The sequence below is a fragment of the Lycorma delicatula genome, chromosome 4 (genome assembly GCF_047948215.1).
Source record: "Lycorma delicatula isolate Av1 chromosome 4, ASM4794821v1, whole genome shotgun sequence".
Taxonomy (NCBI): Eukaryota; Metazoa; Arthropoda; class Insecta; order Hemiptera; family Fulgoridae; genus Lycorma; species Lycorma delicatula.
Genome location: NC_134458.1, coordinates 7637757 through 7659412, shown reverse-complemented (window position 1 = coordinate 7659412; position 21656 = coordinate 7637757). Strand labels below are relative to the sequence as shown.

Here is a 21656-nt window from a genome sequence, read left to right as displayed (position 1 = left end):
AAGCAGCTATTGGAACAAATTTATATGTGACAACTGTTAGATGCCAACTTCTTGCAAAAACCTTGGCCAGCTAAAAAGCAGCTTTTAACACCAGCAATGCACAAAAAAAGGCTCTTGTGGGCTTAAGCACATGCTAACTGGACCAAAGAAAACTGGGAAAATGTTATGTTTTCTGACAGGTCACATTTTTATGTTCAGGAAAAAAGTGTTACATATGTTAGAAAAGTATCAGATGAAAATATATCACCGGCTCATATCCAACAATCAGTAAAACATCCCCAGAAAAAAGGCTTTGGGTTTTTTTCATATCTGAAGGCCTTTGTTCATTACTTCCAATAGATGGTATGTTGAAAAGTGATGGATGTATCAAGGTTCTGAAGGAAAGGATTGTGATGTAGTTAAAAAATAATTCTCACAGTACAACAAAGAGTTCCAACAAGTTTTACCATCATGCCATATTACCAACAAATGGACAAATTTTTTGAAGAACAAATCATTAAAGTGCTCCTGTGGCCAGGCAACTCTCCAGACTTAAACCCAACTGAAAATCTTTGGGCAATAGTCAGAAAAAGACTGAAAAATGAATTGTACCATAAAAATTGACCTCATTAAAGCAATAATATCGGTGTGGTTTCATGATGAAGAAATCAAAAAAATGTGTGGTACACTTGTTGAATTGATGCCAAATTGTGTACAAGAAGTGATTAAGAATAAAGGAGGTATAATAATTATTAGATATTCACAAACTGTACGATTTTTTCACAAATTGTACTAGGTATGATTTTTTTTCTAAATAAAGTTACTTTTTATTAAATAACATGTGCATTCAGATTAATTTGCAAGCTACTGTATATATAAAATCCCCCTGTAGCAGTTTCATAATTTTCATTATTTTTATACAAGACCTTAACTGTAAAAGTACATATACTTGTGGTTTATTGATTCTTAGTGACAACTAATTCCATAGCGTCATGTAAACTGGATATTTTGAACAATATGAAGATTTATCAATTCTCTAAGTCTTGTTACAACTGTGTACCACTTACCTCAAAAATACCTGTTTGGCTAACCTGGTATAATATGATCCAAATAGTAGTAATTATTAAAAAGAAATAATTTATATAATTGTATCACCTGTAACAATGCAGAATAGAATGCTCTCAGCAGGATTTTAGCAGCTGTATCAGGAACAGGCCATAGTGAAACTAGAACACATTGTGCACCAGATGCAAGAAGTGCTCTTGAAAGACCAACAACACCATCGGCTGTGGCCCAACCATCACAAGAATGGGACCAACTAACAACTACAAGCCTGGCACTTAATCTTAAGGTAAGAAGCTCTGATGCTGTTAAAAGAAATTCTGATAATGAAGGCATCTCCAGTGTTGATGAAGCCTAGAAATAAAAAAAAATAAAAAACAATTTTTAATATGTAAGAATATTCTAGAGATTGTTAAATTTTTAAAAAACAAAAACTCATTTTGAATATTTGGTACAAATACGTATCATCGTCTTCATATTATTAACTGAAAGGCGTCACTGTCTAAACACTATTTTTGTTCAATTAATTTTACAATTTTGCAAGGAAGTAATATTTTTATCTTCCATATTATAGTAACAATAGTAAAGTGCATAGATATTTAAATATAGCAAAATTAACAGTCCAAAAATGAGGTAAAATAATAAAAAATTATTATTTCTTTGCAAATGAATTACTACTATTCAAACACTTATATACTGTCAAATATGATTTTTAGTATCTTGGGAATTTATAACTGAACTGGATTATTCTTTAATATATTTCTTGATCTCACTTATAATTTCAATTTATTTTCACTTAATAATATCTGCATATAAGCATAAATTAAATTTTGTTTTGGTAACCATGATATGAGCCATTTCAGCAAGATCTGCTATAGCAAATCTCACTTAATATTCTCATTACTATATGAAAATATATTTTGTTTATGCTAAAATAAAAACAAATCCAAATTTAAAAAAAAAAAAAAACTTTATTACACTTTTAAAAATTATTTCCTAATGTAAAAAAAAATTAAATGTAAACTTTTCTTACATAAGTACTAAACATTATCCTTTGGTCTAAAGTAGTGTAATCAGTCTATACAAATTAAACGTTTCAAAACTTAAGAATTAAACTAAAAAATGTAAAATAAAACATAATTTTGAAAAGAAACTAATTATAATATTGAGGAAAGTGATCAAAATATTTTCCACAAATAAAGATATTATTAAAATTGAATGAAAGTCTACATATATTCATTACTATAAATCTTTAGTCCCTAGAAAATAACAGAATTATATAAATAATAAAGAAAGACAAGTAATATTTGTAAAAGTTGCAGTACATGAAAAAAAAACTTCTGACAGCACTACTTCAAATAATATCTGTAATATTAACACTTATAACATAATCTAATAATCATATACTAACCATAAATAAAGAATAAAGTGGTCTGCTGAACTTGATACTTTATACTATAAATAAGTAGAAGAGTAAACTTTTTCTTTTTTTAATTCTTACTTCTTAGGAACTATTTTTTTTCTGTTAATTACCAGAAATAGTGACATAAACATCAGTATTATTAAATGTTAAATTTCAGTTTGTGTTAAAATAAATACAAAAAAACCTGTATAAGAATTGAAACTGGAATAACCTCAACCCACACATATGTTCAGAATGTTTAAATATATTAACTTTGCCCTACTACAAACTTACAGTTGAAACTTCTGCCTCATATCACAACAGAGCAACCAAATAACTTACATGGAGAGTCATTACCAGTAAATTTGCCAAAGATTTACACATTAGAAATTCTTAAACTAGACTCAAATGTTTTCAGGAAAAATTAAAATACACAAGATGATGGTGAAAAGAAGTATATTATAATGTTAAAGAAAGAAAAGAAATTGAGTATATACTACTCAACAAAATCATGATAAATATTTCCTGGCTAAAACTGAGAAAATAAACTTTTCCTTGGAATGGCTATTTTAATCAAATGACTGTATCAAATCATTTTGTATAAGCTAATAAAGTGATCATAAGTGGGTGTTGCAGGATGTGAAGATCCCAGTATGCGGATAATTATGCTCTGTATATTACCTCAGATCCTTCTTCATCAGGCTGAGCATGATCTGTGTAGAAAGGTCTGGTCTTGGGCTGTTGTTCAACAACATCCCCAGGTGATAAAACGATTGCTGACAACTTCCATGAAACATGTGTAGCCAGATGAACACATTCTGCCTCTCCTATCTGACGCAAAACTGATTCCTTGCTTGCCTAAATAAAATAAGAAAATATTTATTTGATACAATTTCAACAATCTCATAAAAATTCTAACTAACATTTATAAATATTATGAAGTATTTTTTTATAATCTACTTATCTGAATAAAATATTTATGTTACATAGCAAGCTGTATGAAATTATACATTTTTTTTTAATACGGTACAGTTCTACTTGATACAAATGTTTTAACTAATTGTATAGTCTGATCTGATCTTGCCAAACTCCAACTTTACCCACCACAAATATTTTTTATCCGCCACAGCCAACACATGGCTCCATTTATTTCTTGCCAGCCATATTTTGGTAACATGCAAGTGCATTATCCTTATTTTTTTTTAAATACACTGTCTTTATGACAAGCAAACTTATAGAACTTAAATATACATATATTTTTAGGGTCATAATTTTTTTTGCAATGCATTTATTTTGCATACTGAATGTGTTAGTTTCATTATTTACACTTAGATAAAAGGCCGAGATTTTTTTTTTAGTAAGTGCTTGATAAAGTACAATAACTGATTTTTATGCATCTTTGTATTGGACCAATATAATAATACATACTAGTGTGCAAATTAATCCAGACACAATGTTATTTAATAAAATGTAGCTTTATCTAGAAAAAAAAAATCATACCTGTACAATTTGTGAAAATCTAGTAATTATTGTGTCCTCTTTTATTCTTAATACTTCACATACACAATTAGGCACTGATTTAACAAGTGTACTACACATTTTTTGATTTCTTCATTATGAAACAATACTGATATTATTGCTTTAATGAGGTCAATTTTTTTGGTACAATTCATTTTTGAGTCATTTTTTTAATACTGCCCAAAGATTTTCAGTTGGGTTTGGGCAGTGCCCATTTTCAGTTGGGAATGATATGGCAAGTCTGGGGACTTGCCATATCATTATTATAGATTCAAGACACACAAAACAAAAATATTATTTTTTAATTAAAAATGAAATAAATTTTCACAAAATACTATTTATGACATGAAAATTGTCAAATAACCAAAGAACAATAACCTCACAACAAAAACAACTTAAAGAATAGGTGTGTGTAGTCAAGCAGTATAGCCACAACATAGAAATAAAAAAATAATTCCCTGTGTTCGGATTAATTTGCATGCTGTTGTAGTTTGAAATTCCTATGTATTATGTCATTTTTATCGTCTAAAGATAACAATATTAAAAATATAATGTAATCCTAAAAATATATACACAGTCTAAGTAAAAATTCAATTTTTTACTTGAAGATATATATATATATATATATATTCTACTGGTTATAAAAGTTTTAACTAATTGTAAAGTCTGATCTGATCTTGCCAAACTCCAACTTAACCCACCAACCTGCCATGACCAACTAACTCATGGCTGCATTTACCTCTTGCCAGCCATATCATGCATTGATAATTGTATCTAAGTATATTGTATCAATGCATGATAAAATGTACCATATATATATATATATATATATATATATATATATATATATATATATATATATATATATGCATACAAGGGTTGTCTGAAAAGTTTTGAGCATATCATAGAAAGACATACTTTTTCTCTCAAATATAGTTTTATTTTTCAACAGTCTCCTTTCAAGTCGATACACTTTTTCCAGTGATCCTCTAACCTCTTTAACCCTTCCAAATAGTAGGTGGCAACTTTCTCCACAAAACAGGCATTTACATATGCGATAACCTCCTTTTCCGATGAAAATCTCTTTCCTTCAAACGAAACTTTAAGGTTAGGAAACAAGAAAAAGTTGCTTGGGACCAGATCTGGTGAATACAGTAAGTAGTCAACCAATTCAAAGTGCAATTCTTGAATTTTAGCCATGGCGACCGTTGAAGTGTGAGAAGGCGCACTGTCCTTATGGAAAAGCACTTTCTTCTTCAAATGTGGTCATTTTTTTTGCAATTTCTGCCTTCAGCTTGTCAAGTAATGATGCTAATACTGTTCCGTTATTGTTTTACCTTTTTGAAGAAAATCAATAAACAAAATTCTGTTACTATCCCAAAAAACAATCACCATCACCTTCCCAACCGATGGAACCATCTTTGACTTTTTCAGAGCAGGTTCATCCATTGCAGTCCACTATTTTGACTGTTGTTTCGTCTCAGGATTGTAGTGGTGGATCCACATTTCATCTACAGTTATGAATTGACAAAAAAATCATTTTGTATAAACTGCTCCAGCAGGGCCTTGGAAATGTTCATTTGAATGTGTTTTTGGTCCAAAGTGAGCAAACGCGGCACCCAACACACAGATAGCTTACACATATCTGATTCTTCAGTTAATATGTGACAAACACATTCTTTCAATACGCCCATAGCCTCTGCTATCTCTCTAACCTTAATTAATTTACGTCCAGTACCATTTGATAAACTTTTTTGATGATATCAGTGGTGGTTGCAATTATTGGCCATCCCAAATGCTCATCATCAACCAAGCTGGTACGACCATGCTTAAGTTCAGCAGCCCATCTTTTCATGGTGGCAAATGATGGGACAGAGTTCCTGTAAACAGCGTCCATCTTGGTTTTAATTTTCGTAGGTGTATTGCCTTTCAAATGCAAGTATTTAATCACATAACAATATTCAATTTTTTCAATTTTCACAAAAACACTCACAACGACTCAAATGATTATCAAACAACTAAGCGTCCAAAATGGCTGAAATTTTAGCGAGTACCTTTCAATGCATGCACGAATACATTCCCTAACTTTTGTTGATGAGTGCTGCCATTTTCATGTTGAGGCTCAAAACTTTTCAGGCAACCCTTGTGTATATATATACATATATGTGTATATATATACATATACATATATATGTGTATACTTTACCATATATATATGGTAAAGTATGGAAAAGACATGATTGCAGGAGTTTCCATATTAATGTGTAGTGAGAGTTTTCTGAGGACATTATGATAATGAAGTGTTACTGAAATATGGGGGTTATGTATTGATGCCTCGCACAACTGTTTAACAACTGCAGTCAGTACTTGGGTTGTCATGCTAAATACTGAAAGAGGTGTTATCTCTTCAGTACCTTGTATGCAGTAGAGGAAAATACTAAAGGAGTGAGACAACTTAAAGGTTAAAGGGAGAAATGGATTATGAATAGTTTAAACAGAATTGGAAAGAGACAAGCTGCAATAAAATTTATAGAGAAAAGGTTACTGGTAAATCTTGGTAACAGCTTGATCTAGAGACTTTGAAAGCAAGAAACAGGTTACAGAAAAAAACTATACTTGGAAAAGTTCACAAAGAAGTGTGAAACAGGAGTTTGCATTACAAAATAAGAATACTTATCCAGAGTTTACTGCCTCAATTTCCTTTCTACAGAGGAATTATTTCTCTTTAATTTCCGATGTGAAACGTCTTTAAAATCACACTGAAACATATGAGTACCAGAACAGAAATTTTTGGCATAGCGTAAAGGTCTATATCGGCCTGTCTTAATAAGTCCCTAACTATTAGTCTCAGAGACGTAAATGCAGTGTCATTTTATAACTTACATGGACAGCTCGCCAATACAACTTTAAGTTTGTGTCACTGGCGAGCGGGCGCCCTCTCCTTGCCAACCCGCTCGCCAGTTATGGCTGATCTGCGACAGCGCAGATCAGCCATAACTGGTGCTCTCACTCATTTCCATTCAGTGTAGCTCACAACTTATTCGTGACAGTATGATGATTCGTGTGTTTGTTTAGAGTTTATCGAGATAGATTGATTTAAGTAATAATAAGTGTACTCTGGATAATATTTATGTGTAAAAAATTAAAGTAAACTTGTAAAAAAAGTATTAAAATTCAATATGTTAGCCTTAGCCCGTGCAAAACCCAGTTGGAAATATAAATTATGCACATCATTAGAAAGGGAAGTTTATGGGCTGTGTACAGGTACCCCAATGTCCAGTGCCGAGCGAGCGAGACTGTTTTGGGAGCGTCACAAAGCTGGTACGGCACATGCAGTGAACAACGCCGACAGCATGAATACCTCCACCACTGCTGTACCCGAACTAATGGACATAACAAGTGTAGATAACATCGATACATCTGTTGAAGCGCTCGTTCCTGAGCTGATGGATGTAACTTCAGTCGAATTGATGTGATGCAGGACCATTCATTCGCGTGCAGTGGACAAACACCTCAAAACAGTATTTGAAAACAATTCATTTGGTCAATCTTGCAGCATTTGTAACAAAATTGTCATTATTAGTCAAAACAAATATCATGTACCATTTAGTGTCTGTTTTACGTTAAAATTAAATTTAGTACGCAGTCAATGTCTCATTTTTACTTCAATCTAATACATTAAAAGTGACTCCTGACATACAGACTGACCAATTTATCCATAAAGTTGGCCACATGAAAGAACAAAAATTTTCTATTGGAAACTTTCAGTTTTGAAAAAAAAAATATGATGGTGACTCTTCCATTTAACTCTACAGATACGTTGGCTGGTCTGTAGCTAAGAGAAACTTCATCCAAGGTCTGTAACGTTTCACATTAAACCAACAGCCATGTGTACTGACACAGCCCCACCTGATTTTTTTTTTCTTATTTTAAGATAGCTTTAAAAGTACAAATAGGTTTTGTCATCTACCAAATAAAACAGCTGAAAATAACAAACTGAATTATTAAAATCTATCAGTTTACCTGAGAACCAGTCAGTGCTTTTGCTTGAAGCATTTCGGCAACCATTGCTGCTTCCTGTTCAGCATGTGGGATGTCACTCCAACCCCACTGTTCAGTTACTGTTGATGGAAGACGTGGATTTCCAACAACTAAAGCTGTCATATTTCCTTGTTCTGGTGCAGATTTTCCTCCACCAGATCCTCGAGATCTAATTCATGAGAAAAAAAGTCACACAAATTAATACTTTCACTGTAAATTTGTAGTCTTTGTATTACAAAAGTTATGTTCATTTTTATATTCATTTGAAAAATGATAGGAAAAAAGGATAATCCTCTTAATTAATCTAAAACTCTTTTTAAAACTAATTTTGCTGTTGTAGCTTGTGTAAAAAAATGTACACTTAGCTTAAATATTTTTGCACTGGTAATTTATATATTACATTACAATTATACTATTTCATTTGGATTATTTTAAGTATATTTAACAGTAACTCCCAACACACACACACACACACACACACACACACACACACACACACACACACACACACACATACACAAAAGGAAAAACATTGTGTATTTGCAATGTACGTATACTAAATTCAATAAACAAAATCCAAATTTATTTACTCCAATAAGTTAAAATCAATATTTTTCACAACAATAATTAAATAAATAGATATACATTTAAAAAATACAATAATATATATTACCATACATTAGATATGTATTGACAACAGCAATGAAAATCACTTCAATTCTCACTTCCTTTAATAAGTCTGACATAGGATGTTTATTATCTTGAAAATGTTTGAGGATTGACTTATATTTCATTTCAAGTCAGATCATCTGCAACTTTTTTTTTTGTTGTATATATATATATATATATATATAGGGTATATAAACTAATATGTACATGTCTGAAATGGCAATGGATTAGTTTAGATTTATTATACACAGTTATTTTAAGAGAATACAGGCTATAAAATATTACTGTCTAATGTGAATAAATAGTCTTACATAAATTAAAGTATGGTTTTATAGGTATAATAATGTGTTATGGCAATATTTAAAATAGGAAATTTATTACAAATTCACTGGAATAAGAGTGTACAAAAATTGATTAGCAAATTTTGCTTCGACAATGGTTAAAAAAAGGAATTTTTGAACTTTCAAGTACTTAGTAAATATTTTTCACTAAATAATTAGAACCTAAGGTACGCATGGGTGAGTTTGGGCTGCTTTGATTGTCATTCTACAAATATCTTGCAGTGTTATATTGGAGGATAATATACTGCAATATTTGAAGGTCGTTCAATTATTAAAGAGACAAATGACTATAGAAAAATTATTATACGTTCAATGACAATGAAACAAATGCTACTTTTCAACATAATCCCTAGTTATATTTAGGTAATTGTCCTATCTTTCTGTGAGCTTTTTCATTCTAGTAGTAAAGAATTGTTCACATTGTTGTCTGAACCATTCTTGTACTGCATTCTTGACACACTCATTGTTGCAAAACTCAGTACCAGGTAAAAACTCTTTGAGAGGACCAAACAAAAAAAATGATTGGGGCTTTAAGATGATGTAGCAACACCTCCTGACCCAACTTTTGAATTACTTCCTGAATCTTTTGAGTGGCAGGGGGCAGGCATTATTGGGCACAAAAATTACATCTTTTGAGGAAGAACCTGGACACCTTCTCCTTATTGTGGGTTTTACTTTATTTTTTACAATGTCACAATAGACCCATTCTGACAATTAAAGCAGAATACTTAAAAGCATATCTATCTAGATTTAAAAATTTACTTGTTAAAAAATATTCTGAGGTTTCAATCAGATTTCGTATGTTGTATTGGGAAACAAAATACACTCCCTGATATTTTTCCCTCTACTGGCACCAATTTGAATGGTGTAAATGCTTTTTATTTGCACTAATGTTTTTGTGGCAAAAATTCATATAGCAGTGATCAAGATGACTTTTGTAACTGATGGTAAAATTAAATAATAACTTGACTTAAAAGAGAGCAAATTACTCCTTCAGTAATAAGGCTTTCTTTTTCCTGTTTAGCCTCCGGTAACTACCGTTTAGATAATTCTTCAGAGGATGAATGAGGATGATATGTATGAGTGTAAATGAAGTGCAGTCTTGTACATTCTCAGTTCGACCGTTCCTGAGATGTGTGGTTAATTGAAACCCAACCACCAAAGAACACCGGTATCCACGATCTAGTATTCAAATCCATGTAAAAATATCTGGCTTTACTAGGACTTGAACGCTGTAACTCTCGACTTCCAAATCAGCTGATTTGGGAAGACGCGTTAACCACTAGACCAACCCGGTGGGTTTCCAGTAATAAGGCTGAAAATTTTTTTTTAAACCTTAAATATTTTTTATCCCAGGTAAATAAATTAAAAAAATGTTATAATGATCTGTACAACCAAAAAAAGTTCAAACTATTTCAATCTACTGCTGCAGTTAAAAATGCATTAAACATAATATTTTCCTCTATTTGATCAAAAAATGACTTCTTCAAAAGCTTTTTCAAAATTACCCCTAATCCTGTAATGAAAGTAAAAAAAAATTATTCTCATCCTGACATTGCCTTATAAAAAAAAAAAAAAAAAAAAAAAAAAAAATAAATATATATTTATATAAAATAGGTTTCAAGTCGGTAGGCTGAAATAGTTTGAATTACAAAAATTTATATCTTTTTTTTAGGGATGGGAATATTTCTGTATACTCTTGTGATAAGACTGAAAATTGTTGCCACCATGATAACACCTCATTTAAAGAAAAATAACAAAAATTTCAAGATAATCAAGTTAAAACTGTTGAACTCATAATTGATTTTTGAGTTAATATTCCACTGTAAAGGGCAAAGAGCCTGTCATATTAACAAACTGCAATGTTTTTTGTGCAATATTATTTTATGTGTCATTAGATATATGAATTCATAGCATAGTTTTACTATCCTCCATCCTCCACAGAGGATTTAGTGGTATTAGAAGTTTACAGAAGTCTAAAAGAAATCGTACCGCAATCTCCAAAATAACATTATACTGCAACCAAGAAACATAATCATAGATTTCAACATCTGTACATAGATATTAACATAGTATGTAGAACTGAGATTATACATAGTTAAGAAACATTACACTACAAGCATTCAAATTTTAATAATTAATGTACTTAAGTTTCTTTAGAACCTCTTTTTTTTATGGATTATGCATTATTTAAGATTATTTTTTGATTAGCTAGTGGTATCTTTTGCATTAGTACTTAAGTGCTACAAATTAGTATATCTGTATTTTTAAAAAATGTAATATACCATACAGTTATTAAATAAAATTTTATTTTCTTAAACCTTGCTCATAAATGAAAAGATAACGCTTTACTAAAAATGACCAGATTATTTTCCAGATCTTTTACAAAAAGAAAATAAAAAAATAATGATGAAACAATGAACCCAGCAAGGGGTTAATGTAATCCCTATTTTTAAGGGAGAGAATGTTTTTTGAAATTTTTTAAAAGTTAATTCCTGATAATATTATTATTCTATAAGTAAATAAACTACAAGTAATATTTTCATAATGGTCAATACCTTTCAAAGTGTAGCACCCTCTAAATGTCTCCCAGACCATTGATCTAATTTTTTCACAAAACTTTTTATCATCAATCCTCCAATTTGCAATCAATCTTACCAAATTTCATATTTTTTAATTAAACCATTGTACAAATATAAGTTCAATTAGACTCCACCATATAATCATTCAAAGAATTTTGAAACTGAGATTTCAGTATATTTGACTCAGGGGCCTTAAAACATCATAAATTCAAACATGAAGGAGTGCCATTTCAGATAGATAATACTTCTCTATGTTATATAGTATAACAGCCACAAAATTAAAAAACTGATTAAAAAAATAAAACACAAGGGTTGTGAAAAGTTTATAAACTTCATCATTCATAACCTGAAATTCCAAATCAAGAATACTACAAATAAGATTTTTTCTTTGCAAGTAGAGTAATTCTAAAATCACTCCTTAAATAACATGATAACTTTTCTTTTCACTGTAAAAGCAACTTACCTTTGATTTGCTTTTAGTGAAGTTAATGATGGCACTACAAGAAGACTAAATCTTTCACTAAGATATTCAGCAGGAGTATCATTTGTTGAAGGTGGTTTAAGCACAGGAAAAGGAACTAAGTAAAGATCACCTTCAAGTACAAGCAGCAGTTCTCTCCTACCAGAACAGCCTTTGCCATGTGGTACTGTAAAAAAAAATTAAGAAAATATTCAAAAAATTACTTTATAAAAGAAATGGTGCCGTACTAGATTTTTTTTTGACGAAAACCATCTTTTCTGTTAAGAATTACATATATTTGGATTTGCTAGTGTTAAATTTGGTATGTGTTTGAAAAACAAAATTCAGAAAAGATTTTGGTGAAAATTTTGTTAAAACTTCATTTTATATTGTTAAAAACTATGTGCATTAAAGGGAAAAAGTACAGCAAATTAAACTTTTTCCGATATTAAGTAAATTCTTAGTTTTGCAGACCTCAATTTTATGGACATGCATAAAAAAATTATTTGTGTGAAAAGGACATAGATCTATTTTAAAATAGGCAAAAGTAAAGAGTAATGTTGAAATATCGAATGTAGCTAATGCTTGGAGAAGGACTGCTTTATAATGATGAAATATAAACTGATTCGGAGGAGCTGAATGCTGGAAATTTACAACAGCTACTGGTTATGGATTGGCATACCAAATTAACAGAGATGAAATTGTAAACTAGTAGGAACTAAACAATGAAGATTCTGACAGTGTAAAATTTTGCAAAGAAAAACATGATGAGAGAGGTTTTCATTGAAATGAGCAATTCTACGGATGAGGGTGAAAGCTTTTTATCATGAATACAAAAACTTTCTGATGTATGATAAGCTATAAAAGTGGTAATGGAATTTACTTGCAGGACAGCAGATGAAGAGTTATGTGAATACCATCAGTAAATTTTAGGTCTGAAGGAAGTTATTATTTGAAGGTAACACCAAAACTATTCTCAACTCAAAATGGAATAGTTTCCTCAGACAAAACAGGGACATTTGTCAATAAACAATAATCCAGCACTTCCACACGCCCTTCTCTTGTTAAGATTAAGACTTATTAAAAAAAACACATATTTAGAAGAAAAAAAAGTTTAATATTAACATCGTCAACTGATTATTCAAAATTATTCCCTGATATTTTACATACTGTTTGTGCCACAAGTTTCTATAACTTTTTGTTAAGGAAAGTAATTTTTTACTTACTAAAGTAAGTATTCTACCAGGAACTGGTCTAAACTAATCTATTATGAACTTATACTAAGTAAAATTTCTCAATTAACCTTCTCCTTAAATTATATGCTGAAAAGGGTAATGAAATAAAATACAATAACTTGAAGAACTATTAGAATTGATGGACTGGATTTCCCTGCTGTACTTAAATAAATTGTTGAGAAATCGTAGACCAATCCATTGGCTATCTTAAGAATAATTATTTAAATTTATTAAATACTGTAGCCTAATGCCAAAAATCCAAGGATTTCTTTCATAGACCTCAAGTTTAAAATTAATATTTCATAGGCATTCAAATTTAAAAAAAATAAATTTAAATTAAAAAAAAAATTAATCTTAATTTATTTTTTGTTAAATATTCATGCATTGGGTCTAGTGAAAGATGATGAATTACATCTTTTTACATTCTGTTAGCTTCAATACCTTAAAAATCTCACAGAAATTGATCTCAAATTCTGAAAATCAAGCAACATGAAGTAATAATAACAGCCAATACCAAAGTAAAGTTTAATAAACCAATTCCTGTACATTATCTAAGTTAAAAAAAAACTACAGTTCCCTTCATAACTGTGGCATGTTTTCAAATAGTTTTTTTGAAAGCATGCTACATGTTTTCTGAACATATGACATGTTCAGCAAGTCATGTATACACTTTTCCTACCTTATCTAAATTTGCTTTAAAAGTTTTATAAAATATGAAAAAGTTAGGAATTTATTGCTTTAATCTTTTGTACCAGAAGATTCTCTTGACAATTATAATAAAGATGGGAATGAATTTTTTGAATAACCAGCAAATCAGAGAAAACTATCAGGAAAATGGTACATGCTTAATATAGAACTGATTTAACAAAAGCTAATAGGTTAGACATAAATATGTTTAACAATTTCTTTAGGAGAGCAGAACTTAAATGAAATAACTATTGTCATTGAGTAACACATGACTGAATAAGTGAACACAGCAGCCGACAATAATATCAAAGTCAACTATTTGACTGATGTTATTTCAGTAACGTGCATTCTGCTAAACAAAATGTAAACCAAAAATTCCATTGTTTCCTGAATCTTTCTTTAATAATGTATGCCGAATCAGTAACTTACATGGTCCATTGTTTTTGGTACAAGCAGTAGGTAGACAATCTTCAAAAGGTGCAATTAGTAATTGGTAAAGTGCAGTCAAACATGATGGCCCTTGCCAAGATTGGTGATTGGGTCTACGTGACCTTACACTACCATGTCGACTTGCTGAACCGCTAGCAACACTACCACCAACACTACCCAGACTGAAACAAAATAAAAAAGTCCATGTCACACATTTACATACAATAATCATAAAATGATAAACACCTTTCTTTCTAATCCTGTACATCCCCTCAATCAGATAGGAAATAAAATCTCTTGACTGGTAGAGTTGCCACCCTATTGAACCATAATAAACAATTAACTGTCCTGCTAACCTTTAGAAGGTGTTAACATAATGGTAAAGATTGAATTAGAATAGTAGTAAACACAATACTAATGGCTACTATCAAAGAAAAAGGAGCGATGAGGTGAAGTAAGAGGATGTCAACCACATAAGAAATGTCTCTGAAAAAGGTAAATTATGACAGATTATACCCAGACCAAAACCCTAAATACCTGTTATAACAAAATGTCAGATGGAGAATGCATCTGCTTTCAATTAATTATATTCTAAATTTTGTGAAAATCTGAAACTTTTCTCTTAAGTATATTGAATAGTGATACTAAAATGAGCATGTCAAGTCTGAAAATAAATATGTCCTTTAATCTCTTCTTTAGAATTAAAAGAAAAAAAATGGAAAGCGGTTACTAAACACTTCATAGTTTGACTATCAGAACTACTCCACTACACGTTTAGTACTGAGCACTTGGCAGGTGCGTGACAGTACAGTGGCTTTTCTACCTCTTCTAGTGGAGGTCAGCATGTTACTATTGATTTGGTATCTCATATTAGCGCATCAGAAACATTGATATTTTGTTTCTGTGCAGTTTGTTCGTAGTTACACTGAACCGGCTCATCTTGGTAGAATTTTAAATCTCTATGAACTTTCAGGACTTTTGAAAGAGGATAGGTTTATAATTTATTTTAAAAATTATTTGTGTTTTAGTTAGTATTGATTAGACAATTATGTTTTACTTTTATTTTCTAAATATATATTGATACTATTTTTTACATTTTAAATTAATACTTTTTGGAGATTATTTTATCCTTTATAATAAAATGTAAATTACATAAATATTTTTTATTTTATTACTATTCTTTTAAATAAAAACATTAAAATATACAATTGATTATTTCATTAAGTGTTTAAAACTAAACATTATAGTACATTACTTGCTTATCATCTATTGTAAAACGTTCAGTGGAACTTAACACAAAAACTAATTTTCAGGCCTTAAACAAGTCAGATAATAGATGAAATCAGATGAAAGTAAACTATAAATTAATCTAACTGATACAAAGTAAAATAAAAAATTTTAAATCAATTACTTATATACAAAATAAATTGAGAATTTATTGCGGGTAAATTTAACACAGAATTTTTATAAGTAAAACCCACCAATGTAGTAGGTCTTTCTTTTTTCATTAAATGAAGAAATAAAATATTTTTAACTAAAAGACTAGAAAATGAGTTAACAGAAATTGCCAGCATGAACAAGTAAGAAGTTTACCAATATGCTCAACCATGCATGGTGATTGTTCTGCATGAATAGTATAAATCCAGTGCTTTTTTGTCTCCTGTGCACAACACAAGCTAGCGGGTAGTTGTGTTTTTTGAGTTTTACTAAGTTTTATATTCCAAGAAATATATAAATGTTGATAACTAGAAACAAAAAAAAATCAGCATGAAGAGTTAATACATTGTTGAAAAGCCAACAGTGAATGTGTTGGCTTTTCAACAACAAGAATAAAAAACAGAAGCATGATGAATTTTTTAGAACAATCAATAAATTAATTTGAAAAAATTGCACTATAAATTTCAGGAATGTCTAATGAATACACTTCATTGAGTAGTACCAAAATTTCCATCTGACAATTTTTAGTAGCCTTGATTCTATTTAATGGAAAAACTAAAAGCTGAAATAGTGAACAATATAAAAAGTTTGAATCTATTATGTACATTAACAGTTAAAACTATATTACGACTAATTATAATATTTTGAAGACCCAACAACTTCATAAGACTAAACGATTTTAAACCATGCTAATAAATTTTTCATTTAACTTAATTTTTTCTTTACTATTAAATTAATCAACTCTGTTCTATTACAGTTTTATAATGTTCCTTGTTTTCCTTCATTGAAGGAAATATCATTCACAGTAATTTCCTTCAGTTTATCATATGAAATGATAAAAATAACCTCTGTATAGTATTTAACACTATTTAAAATTGCAAAAATATTAAAAAAAATTATATTGCAAATGAAATGCTATTTCATATGCACTACTGTGCATAAATATTGAATAACTTCACGGATTATATACAATCTGGAACCAAAAACAAATTTGTTCATTAAAAATATTTAATCATCCTATTATCTCGTACAAAATCATAAATTTTTTGAATGTTCATTACACTTAGAAAAGAAAAATTCTTTTGTACTTTGAAAAAATTTTTTTTGGATCCTGGCTAATATTAATTAAACAGCATCTTCACAATGTTTTGGCTGTTATGCAACATTTAGTCTCAGAGAATGGCATTCTGAAATTTGAAGGGTGTAAGAATAAAATAACAATAGCCAAATCCACGTAATAGATTGAATTGAATTATACGAGTTGCTACCCAAAACTTCGGGGAATTTGAATTTTGTGTGCAAACCATTGCTGGTACGACCTGCTGCCGCTAGATGTGGCTAACAGTACTCTTTGTGAATCAGTGTTCCAACAGCTATGACGGTGATAAGCTGCATTGCTGACTTTCGTGCGGTTGTGTAATGTTGTGTTTTACTGCTTCGGCGAATTTCTAAATGGCAGATTTTAAAGAGCAAAGAACCTGCATAAAATTTTGCTTCATGCTTAAAAAAACTGGTGCAGAAACCCATCGCATGCTTGTGGAAGCATTTGGTGACAATGCTATGAGTAAAAGTAAAACTTTATTGTGGTACAAACGATTCAAAGATGGACGAACGACAGTCGATGACGATGAGTGTTCAGGAAGACCATCAACATGCGCAACACCGGAAAAAATTGCGAAAGTGTGAGAGGCTATTGTTGCAGATCGTAGACAAACAACCCATGATGTTTGTGCAATCGTACAAATGTCATACGGGTCCGTGCAATGCATCTTGTCGGACAATTTGAACATGAGACGCATTGCTGCAAAATTCGTACCGAGACTGTTGAACAGCGACCAGAAACAAAATCGCGTAGCTGTCTGTAATGAATTGAAAAATTCAGCAAGAGATGACCCTCACTTCATCTCCAACATTATAACTGGTGATGAGACATGGGTGTACAGGTATGACCCTGAAATGGAAATACGGGTATGACCTCCCAAACTTCCATTGCAGCAGTCGTCACAATGGAAGTTGCCAAGTTCACCGTGGCCAAAAAAAGCACGTCAAGTTTGCAGCAATGCTAAGTCCATGATGATTGTTTTTTTTTGACATCAAACGCATTATCCATAAGGAATCTGTTCCTCTTGGTCAAACTGTCAATGGGATGTTCTATTGTGAAGTTTTGAAGGGGTTACGTGAAAGTATTAGGCGCAAGCGTTCAAATCTGTGGGGTAACAACAGCTGGGTTCTGCACCATGACAACGTGCCCGCACACACATCGCTAGCTGTTCCGAATTTCTTGGCTTTCAAAAAGACAGTAGTGATGCTCCAACCACCCTATTCGCCTGACCTTGCCCCGTGCGACTTTTTTCTCTTTCCGAAAATAAAATTTCAATTGAAAGGCCTTCGTTTTAACACAATTGAGGAGACTCAGGAAGAAACGCAGAATGTGCTTCGAACACTTACACCTGCAGACTTCCAGTGATGCATGGAATCATCGGAAAAACGCTGGGATCACTGTATCAATGCCCAAAGAGATTACTTTGAAGGAGACAGTGGAAATTATAAGTTATGGTAAGCTATTTTATTTTTATGGTAAAATTCCCCGAACTTTTGAGTAGCACCTTGTATACCAATGAAGTTACAAGGTGCTGTTGAAATTTATTGTTGGGTAATGATCATTCCAGTAAGTACCAATTAAAATAAAAAGGGAAGTCTTTTGATACTAGAGTGTAACTAAATGTTTCAAGCAAATTTTTATATAAAAAGAGTGAAGTTTATAATTTTTAAATCCGTTCTGATACAAATATTAACAGGAAAAAAATATTCACATAATTACTGATTAAATATGTCTTTATTCATATAAACATTTTGCATAAAAAAAACCTAATCATACTTTTAAAATAAATACTTTTGCTTTGACTTATTATTACCTGAATAAACTACTAAGACTGTAATTGCTAGAATTGAAAAGATGATTCCTATTGACCATTCTTAAGAAGCTAGTACGATCGCTGTCTTGATTCAATCGATCACCCAATTCTTCAAGGTGTTGTGACCACGCCTCTGTTCCATCCATCTCTACTCCTGGTCCGGTTTCCACAGTACTCCTTTATAAAATAAGTGAAATAATGTAATTTAACAGACATTTTTGTAAAGAAAAACGACTTTATCAAAATTACTGAACCTACTATTGCACTATTCTAAATCCAGTGATAACATTTTTGTAAACAATTTATAGCAGTTCAAACATTACTACATCTCATTAATATTAAGAAAATCTTTAAAGTACTGCTAACGTTTAAAATTATATGTCAGTTTATTTACATACTTTTCAAGGGGAATGTTTGAGTAAAAGTTTATATTTTGAGATGAATTTTAGGTAACTTAGCTGATATGTTTTCATTGTGTAAAAGATATTTACTGTTTTTATACAAGCTTTTTTTGTCTAAAAAACATCTTCTAGCCCTGAAATATGAAATAACAAAAACTGAAAGGCTGATTTTAATAACATCTAACTATGCAGAACAGCAGTCTTACATAGTAAAAACTCTATAAATGATAAAAGTCTCAAGTAGAATAACTACTAAAAACTGTAGCAAAAGCTCTTTTAATAAATCATTTTCCTTTTAAAATCCTACCTGTGAAAATGATGAAATACATTTAGTTTTAACAATGACTGATGAATGAATATGTTTGGTAATTAATTTGAAATACGATTATTTGCTTACAGAATCTAATTAATTCAACTGTACATTATAAATTAAACAGCATAAAAAGTTAACAGTGAAAAATATTTTTCAAAATTCTAGCTTTAATAAATAAATAAAAGAAATTGTAATGTATTTATTTGGTACAGAGGACATAAAAACCAATCTCAGAAATGTTTAGGCTGAGCCTAACTGGCAGTAACTGCAGAATCAGGAGAATGATTTCTGAAATATTTGTGATTGGGCTGAGTCTTTGTGAATGTAATCTTGAAATAAAATTTGTGCAAAAATTTATTTTTAAAATTCCTAAAATACATCAGGTGACTTAAAAATAAAACGCATGCAAATATTTTTTTATTAAACATAAATTTATTTAATCTTACATAAAATGTGCTTTTATGCTGAAAATGCCCAAATGGACAATATATTAGTACATACAAATATATATATATATATATATATATATATATATATATATATTGAAAGATATAGTGAATATATATATTGAAAGATATAGTCTACACTTACTGTGATTGTACTCCAAGACTGTCTCTCACACTCTGAACATAATGCTCTAATAAAGAACCAGTTGTGGTTAACATTTCCTCACCACCTTCTCTTTCAGTTTCACTAACAGCAACTTCATGAAATCTTACAATACCTGAAACAGTATATATTTATTAAATTCAGCACAAATTATACTGCTTTTAATCTTTAAATATATCAATCCCTGAGTAAGTATTTCAATAAGTCTCTTCGTTATTAGTATAACCAGGTATAGTTTTTGATAAAGTGTCAGTGACTTTGGATTGTAATACAGCATATGTATGTATGCATATGAGTATATATATATAATGTTCTGCTATCATTTCACTTTCTTTTTTCTAATATATTTCATTCCAGGACTCTGGTGATTGCCCTTATCACAATGGTTTGGAGATATATCACTACCGTCATTGTGTATCTGGTTAGGCACAAAAACCTTGTTAATGCAACCATCTCTTCTACCTCCTCTTTCTGTTTAGAGCACAACATTAAAATTTTGGAAGAATTGGGGTTAGTTACTAACACATACAGACAGCAAATACTCTTGTTGATAATAAGTAAGTTATTCTCTCGCTAATTCAATAAGTAAATTGTGATGATTGTTTAACATCGTACAGTTTAATGATTTTTTAGAAAAATTAATGTCTGGAATTTTCAGAATTAGCCTTTCAGTTTCAGCTAATGATTTTCGGCAAGACTGAAGTCAAAAGATATGAGATCAAATAAATGCAGTTTATTTTTCTAAGTATATTATAAAAGTAATCAAAATAAAATAACTTTTCTGTTAGCAGTTTTCTTTAATTTTATGTTAATGTATTGGAAGTGAAATATTTTCTATTTCCAAAATATAAATAAATTAGCAAAACAGAGTCTAAAATCAACCAAAAGAGAATGCCCAATACGGGTCATTGTGTTTAAAAATATATACTGTTGTAGATCAATTTGAAAAAGCTTTTATGAAGTAACATCAATTATGACTTTGATTAATTACCAAGTTACGAGGTCTGTTCAAGAAATACGTAAACTGTTTGAATTGCTTGGGTCCAGTTGGTTCCAGTCAAATCCACTTGGTGTCGTAATGTTTGTACAGATCAGCTGATTACAACGCAGTTTTTTTTATTGCAAATATCATTATTGGTTGCTTAGCTACGTGGTTGTTTGTGAAATGTGTTTTTTTTGTTTGGCGGATTTTAGAATGACTTGAATGAGCAAAGAGTTGCTGTGAAATTTTGTGTCAAACTCAGAAAATCTGGGAGTGAAACTTTTTATACACTCAAGATGGCTTACGGGGACGTTGCTAGGAAATGTGCGACATGTTTTAAGTGGCATGGACGTTTTAAAGATGGTCGTCAGTCAACTGAAGATGATGAGTGTCCTGGACATCCTTCCACGTCAACTGACGACTCGATAAAATCAACACCCTGGTTCGGGCAAATCGACATCTGACCATCAAAGAGCTTGCTGAATAGTGTGGGATATCAGCTGAATCATATTACGAGATTTTGAGATCATTTTACGAGAGTGGTGACTGGTTTTTTCATCACAACAACGCTCCAGCCATTCAGCCCTCAGAACT

General features: G+C 30.7%; 1 protein-coding gene across 1 annotated transcript in view; it reads right to left on the bottom strand.

The window, feature by feature from the left end:
* LOC142323080 (tetratricopeptide repeat protein 28) overlaps positions 1-21656 on the bottom strand; it is a 211396-nt gene that overhangs the window by 41674 nt on the left and 148066 nt on the right. Inside the window, exons 17-23 of the mRNA XM_075362243.1 lie at positions 20063-20195; positions 18758-18934; positions 14406-14587; positions 12058-12241; positions 7985-8171; positions 3125-3301; positions 1135-1395 (exon numbers count right to left, since the gene is read on the bottom strand). Of these exons, the coding sequence (XP_075218358.1) occupies positions 1135-1395; positions 3125-3301; positions 7985-8171; positions 12058-12241; positions 14406-14587; positions 18758-18934; positions 20063-20195 (1301 nt within the window). The remainder of the gene's footprint in view (positions 1-1134; positions 1396-3124; positions 3302-7984; positions 8172-12057; positions 12242-14405; positions 14588-18757; positions 18935-20062; positions 20196-21656) is intronic.